This window comes from Populus euphratica, unplaced genomic scaffold (assembly GCF_000495115.2).
Source record: "Populus euphratica unplaced genomic scaffold, PopEup_1.0 scaffold512.1, whole genome shotgun sequence".
NCBI classification, from domain to species: domain Eukaryota; kingdom Viridiplantae; phylum Streptophyta; class Magnoliopsida; order Malpighiales; family Salicaceae; genus Populus; species Populus euphratica.
Window position 1 is genome coordinate 129866 of NW_011500393.1, and position 6990 is coordinate 136855.

A 6990-nucleotide genomic window follows, 5' to 3' on the forward strand; every position below is an offset into this window, starting at 1 on the left:
CTGCTGAACAAGAACCACACGCAGCCGCCCCTTGATATAGTCCTCTCTCAGCACCAATTATTGAGGTTAAGAATACGATGGAGCCTCCTGAATTATAGTCCCGCATTTTCTTTCCAACAGCCTTCAGCAGAAACCATGGAGACATAAAATTTATTTTCACCATCTTTTTAAACTCACTTTCTGTTACTTGCAAAGGTTCTTGCATCTTTCATCTTTCCTATAGCACAAAATTCCAAGTAATAAATTCTCTTTCTTGTTTCCAAGCTCTAACTGCACTTCATAAATCTAACCATAACAAATTTATAAAACTGATAGTGTGATTGGAAATGAAAAAATAAAAACAAAAATGTGCACTTAAGCATCACATTTGCTATCCTGGAATCATTTCCACTCCAATAAAGAAGCCACTATTTATGTAGCACTGAAATAGGCAAAGAAGAGAGTCCCAAAGGCAGAGCCTGGAAGTTAAGCTACCTACTTCTAACAAATTACAGGATGGAGAGGGTTACAAGAGCAGGCCTACTAATGCAAGAAAAACATGCTATAAAGGAGAATAAACATTTGATAATTTCTCAAATTGCATATTTTTTAGGAGATACTAAACATGCATTCCCAGTAAAAATATAAAGCAAGAAACAACAAAACTCTGCAAAATATGAAGCAATTGTTTATAACAGTCCAAGCACAATACAAAGATCATACACAAAATTCTCACAAACACACCAGGACTCTCATTGCCTGTAACTCTTATATGGAAAGTGGAGCGCCCATCTTACAAACACATGCATAGAACACCCCTCCCAACTCAACTCCCATACATGTAGGTCTCATATGGACATATGAACTAAGCATTCTGTACTAACATAAGTTTGTGACAAAAATTTGGTTCCCAAGGCACAGCTGGATGTGAAGATAATATAAAACTTTGTCCAAAGAGGTTCTCAATCAATTTGCAGCAACTTGGTTAAATTGTTGAATTTACAGAGTCACCACTGGCTATAGGGAGCAAGTTCAACCAAAACCTGTCTTGACTTTGTAGAGTTGGTGTCACCACCAATGACATTAGAGATTGAGCCAACCATGAAGCCAAATTGCATACGATAGTATGAGAGCCAATTAGACTAGAAGTGTACACTTCCTCCACCAGTTGTGTCTTGTAACTAACATTTTTTTAAATATTAGAGATGACTGGCAAAGGTGGGACTTGAAGTCGAGACCTCATTCCTTTTACTTGGTAATAGTAGCACTGAGCTATAAGCCAATTGCTGTGACCAACACTATGAGAGAGCACTTTAAGAGTAATTATTCACTGCTCCACAAGCAATACTCATCCACTCACATGAAAGTGGGTTCTGTAGATGGCTACCATGGTGCGTCCCATGTTTATGTGAGTGGACGAGTGATACATCGTTATTATCTAATAATTTCCCGCACTTTGGACACTATATACTAGCATAACTTGCATAAGAATGCTCCAAATATGAATGCTACATTACATATGTAAGTGTGTTCCTTTGTGCATTATGGATGAGGAGTGATGAGAAAATTAAGCAAGCTTGTGTTCAACTTTGCATGAGTTACTGGTAGAATTTGCCAGCAATTTGTCATTTCTAGATTTTCGCCATGCAAAGTGCCTGTATTTTCCCAAATATAAGAAGTGTGTCTAGCAGCTTATTGCTCCACCCTTGTATTTCTCATGCTTCAAACTCATTGTAACGGTCATTGCTGCCACCCTGAATAATGACTATCCTACTTATGACTTGTGACTATTCTAGATACCAAAACTACGGCCATGACCATAGATCTGTACATGTCTACCGCATGCAAAGTTGAAGAATCTCACATCGATCTTCCAGCTCAAAGAGAAAACCACATAGATCTAATTAAATTAATGGCAAGGGAAAAGGAAACCACTGCTCCAATTCAATTCTGGAAAATGTTTGTTCCTTTCTAAACATTATGACTCATGTACTTATATTCCTCTTCAACTTCTGAATAAATTAATTGAATGATTATTGCGCCACCAAAATAGCAGGCTGAGTGATGCAAAAAATTGTAGTCTGTATATTGTTCAGCTTGATTCTCCAATGTTTGAGTGTAATCATTCTGCTCTAAAGTCCTTTCCAACGTTGCCATTAATCTTTGTCAGTTCCTTTAAGAACTGGACATAATCCAATAAACACTTTAGGTTCAAAAGAGAACAGGACATGAGTTTCGGTATTGTTTCACCAGTACTTTTAGAATCCATTTAGTATTGAGTTGCAGTTGCATTCAAAGTGACTGGAAGAAAGAAGAAACGGTCCAAAATCTGCTTGACTTTTGGTGATGAATCAAAACTAAAATCTATTTTCAAAGGCAGGTTTAACCAAAAGAAATCCAGTTTAATAAACAAAATTTAATGAAACAGTCCAATACCAACTAGTGACTTAGTATTTTAGCTATGGGCGATTACAATAAAGTTCCAAATTATTGTCACAGTCAAATATCATTCAACAACCAAAAAAAAAAAAAAATGTAGTCAATCACTTCAATCATGAATGATGACGGAACAAAAAATAAAACTTACAACCTTTAAATTAAAAAACTCCACAAGTAACACCCAGAAAACTATATTATGGTTCAAATTCTATCTAGTGGAATAGGAAATTCTATGGAAGCAAAGATTAGACTAGACCAAGACCCAATACCCAGTTTATCAACCAACCAAGATAAAAGTATTATCTACAGTGTGGATAAAGTAAGAGAGAAAGAGAGAGAGAAAATTACCTTCATATGTATAGCAAAGCACAAAAGCATCTAAATTTCCCAAAATTACACATGCCTTATCCACTGCTTCATCAAAACTTGCCTCCCTTTCCTCTTCCATATCCATTTCAACTGCCTCCACTGGAAAAGCACCTTTGACTGCACCTGTTATCTTCTCGCCGATACTCCTTAAAACCTTCTCATTTCCCATCGAAACCAATCTGATCATACATCGCCAAATAACATATTATTCAATAAAACAATATGGTTGACTAAAATAAAGAACACAAACATCTTAAACATTAACTTTCAGTATTTTCCTAAGAATAAAAAGTCCTTCCTCTGCTTTTGTAAGCGTAATAAAAAAATCAACTGTCAATTGTAGCCCGCAAAGATTCCATTTTTGTTGAAAGAACAAATGAAAAGATTTCTTGAAAGGAACTATTAGTACTTTGGATTTCATGAAGGAAAAAGAATAATAAACGTAAGAAAGTAAAATTCAAAGATTGAAACCATCATTTGGTAACATTCCCTTTGGTTTCCAAACTATTAAACATGAAAGAAAGAACGAAACATATTCTTAACCTGCATCCTTGTTTAACCAAATGAAAGGCATTATTCTGTGAAATCTCATCTCCGTTTGAAGTAAGCAACACTTTATTTGCCCCACTTCCCATTCTCCAATCCAAACTTGAATTTCAAAAGAAATCATGTCAATTAAAACAACAACAAAATAAGTAATCATCCAAAATACACATAATTCACGTTAAAAAGAAAGAAAAGAATTCTCTACCACAGAGATGATGGTACCTGACACAAAACTAATTGAATGAAGTGAAAGACAAAAGAGAGATGTCTCGTAAAATGAATGAATGCTAGAGCTGTGTCTGTCCGTCACGAGTGGAGTTGCCTTCTTTTTATTTCGGTTCTGTGCTGTGTGTCTCAGCAAAATTCGGCTATTCTTCATTTTTATTAGATTTATAAAAGACAGAAACCATCCTTCTCACCATCTTGAGATAAATAAGGGGTGCTTTCATTTTTATTTTTATTTTTCTGATTCTAATACAATTTTCGTACTAGTTTATATATATTTTTGATTAATTATATAAATTTTAACTACCTTCAAAAAAAAAAAAACCAAACTCATAATTATTAAAAACCAAACCCGAAACTTCATTATTAAAAACCAAACCAGAAACCAGATAGTTAAGCTAATTCTCAATGTTTAAATAATGGGTGTCTTGTTTTTAGATTAACATAGGTATTCGGGTCAGCTTGCACGCACCACGACTAATTTGACGGACCCTGAAGTTAACGACCATGTAAGTCTCTAGTGGCCATTATATAAGCAACCAAGAACTCGAACATAAGATTATAGAGGGAACAAACCTCTTGATCCCAAATCCTTATCACTTACTACAACTTAAATGGTTAAATAATAAATATCTTATTTGCACGTGCAGTGGATGATCATGTCACGTGATTTGGCACCGCCTCAACATCCACTAGCGCGGCGCTATTGCCGAGTGGAGGGACCTCGTTAATTTATTTTAATAATGCTGGGAAATCCTAGTGAATTACTTGATGAATAAAGCACAAACCTTTAAAAAGTCGTCCTTCATTGAGTTCCCAAAAAGAGATTATCTCCTTTGAGGTTTTTTATCTATACTCTTCACAAGTTTTTGAAATTTCATTTTTTCTTCTAAATGATGCCGTTTTTACTTTTATGAAAAAGTAGTCTTCAACTTGGAATATGTCTGTGTTTGATTTTCTTCTCGCAAAGAAAATAAAACAAAGAAATGTGTCGGTGTTAGATTTTTTTTCTCGAGAAAGAGACGGGGGACTCCATTGAAGATTAACCAAACCTTTAGAGACCTAATTGAGACTAAATATTATAGGGGACTCCATGGAAGATTAACCAAAACATTAGAGACCTAATTGAGACTAAATATTATTTGAAAACTTAATTTAGATTAAAACTTTTCATAATGTTTTTAGTTTGAAAATATATTGAAATATTTTTTATTTTAAAAAATTATTTTAAATCATCTAAAATTATAAAACAATAATTTTAAATAAAAAATAAATGTTTGTAAAATACATTTAAAACATAACTTCAGGAAAAAAAAAACTTAAGCCCAGGAAACTTTTGGAGGTTTGTCCTTTAAATTACAACAACAAGGGAATGTGAATGTTTGTACTTTAAATTATAACAACAAATATCTAGTTTAGCAAATATCTAATTTATTACTTTAAATTCAAGCTCCAAAAATAATTAATAGAATGTCAAAACTATATAATTAATTGTATTAAAATCTTAATAAATTAATTTTAAAAAATATAACTTAACTGGTCAGACTTTAAGTTTATTTTCATGAGATTATCAATTCGAGTATCATAAACATCAAGGTTATTAGAAACTTATTTGGTTGTTAATTTTAAGGCTTCAATAGATTAATTAAGGTGTATAAGCTGGCGTGAATAGTGACAGTTATTAAAAATAAAAAATTATTACATTTTTATTACCCTATATTTATGTTTATTGGCACTAAAAAAAGGTAATTATCGGATAAGAAATGAATAGCGTTGAAGATAGAGTGACATTCCTCAAAGAGAAATATGAGCGAAGATAGAGTGACATTCCTCAAAGAGAAATATGTGCACAACATCAATCATGAATGATGGATGATCGATTTATAATTTAGAAATAACTTAGTTGAAGATTAAGAGACAAGCATTTAAATATGGTCAAATTAACTATATGCGATCCATTTTACAAATAGGATTGTTTCTACTAGCTAGAAGTAGAATTCATCTCTCATTTCTCAACGGTAGCTTCTAACCCTAACTTTATAATAGGTCATCAAATCCACACCAAGCACAAATACATCACCCAATTTTCTTTCTTTTTTTTCTTTTTGTTAGACAACTCAAATCACCAACAATCATTAATATTTGTTGCCCAACATAGAGATACACAAATAAAGTAGGAACATGTCAAAACACATATGCATTGCCCAACATAGGAATACACAAATTTTTTTAAAACAATAAAAAATCAATGGTTCTAAGATATTGTTACAAAAATTTAGAATTATTTAAGATTCATACAAAGGTTATTTAGATCAAATATTATTTATGATCTTAAATAATTACTCTAAGGTTAGATTATTATAAAGCAAAAGGCATAAGTTATCTAAGTATTTGACCTTTTCTTTTAGAAGAGAGGGACTACTATGTCTTTAAGTGCTAGCTGATTAGTACTTAAAAGTGCATTTTTATCATAGTTTTATATCATCATTTTGCACTTGAAGTATCAATAACTCCTTAACTAAAACATGTTTTATAATAATATATCTAATAATATAAGATACCTTTAATTTATGGTAAATGTTCATTTTAAATGCAGGCCTATCACATAAATGAAAATATTGATTGATGACTTTAAGAACTTAAATTGCAAAGGCAAAGAGATGACCAAACTTAGAGATAAAGAGATGGTCAAACTTAGAAAAGAGATGTCGGTGCAATCCAAACCGGAACACTGTTCGGTAATTGGGTCATATCTGGAGCTATATATCTTAGATTTAGGTCCCATTTATATGGATGGAAAGGTAAGACATAGGCCTACAACTTTCATATGGAGCCCAAGATCTAAAAAGGCCATTATCAAGTCCAAATTGTAGCAACAACAAAGAAGCCCGAATCTATCTTCCAGCCCAAGCACTGTTCGGTATTTTGGCCATATTTGGAGTTCTAGAAGTCCAAATCAGCTGAATTTTTTACACAAGAAATCTGAGAAAATTACCTACAACTTTCATGTTTGCAACTGGCTCCAATTATGACGTTATCAATGACGTTTTGGGTAGACAAGAGAAGATAAGGATTGTCACCAAGTCAAAAGTTGGCCACCCACTTATCAATTAGTCATCAAATCAATAGTTCCCAATTATGGCCTATAAAAGGATGCATTTGCCATTCATTTCGGCATCTTGGTGTCCAGATCAAGATCATGCTCTTCCTTTCTCTCTTTGTATTTTTTGTAATGGTTATGCTTTGCTTTCATTAATATTAAGTTTATGCCTTTCATTTCCTTTCCTTTACTTAGTTAACTTTTATGTTCTTATTTGGTTTATCTATTTTGCTTTCTTTCATTATGTCTAGCTAAGTTAGTTATGTCAAGGTGAAAAGGTTACACTAATGGTGTAAGAATAAGTATAATGTAAACTTAATATGGACTTTAAT

General features: G+C 32.8%; 1 protein-coding gene across 2 annotated transcripts in view; it reads right to left on the bottom strand.

The window, feature by feature from the left end:
• LOC105114370 (pteridine reductase 1-like) overlaps positions 1-3441 on the bottom strand; it is a 4756-nt gene extending 1315 nt beyond the window's left edge. Inside the window, exons 1-3 of one of the 2 annotated variants that reach the window (XM_011010890.1) lie at positions 3331-3441; positions 2767-2966; positions 1-210 (exon numbers count right to left, since the gene is read on the bottom strand). In XM_011010890.1, the coding sequence (XP_011009192.1) occupies positions 1-210; positions 2767-2966; positions 3331-3422 (502 nt within the window). In that variant the 5' untranslated portion in view covers positions 3423-3441. The remainder of the gene's footprint in view (positions 211-2766; positions 2967-3330) is intronic. The other variant, XM_011010891.1, reaches the window with a different exon arrangement.
• Between the last annotated feature and the right edge of the window lie 3549 nt (positions 3442-6990).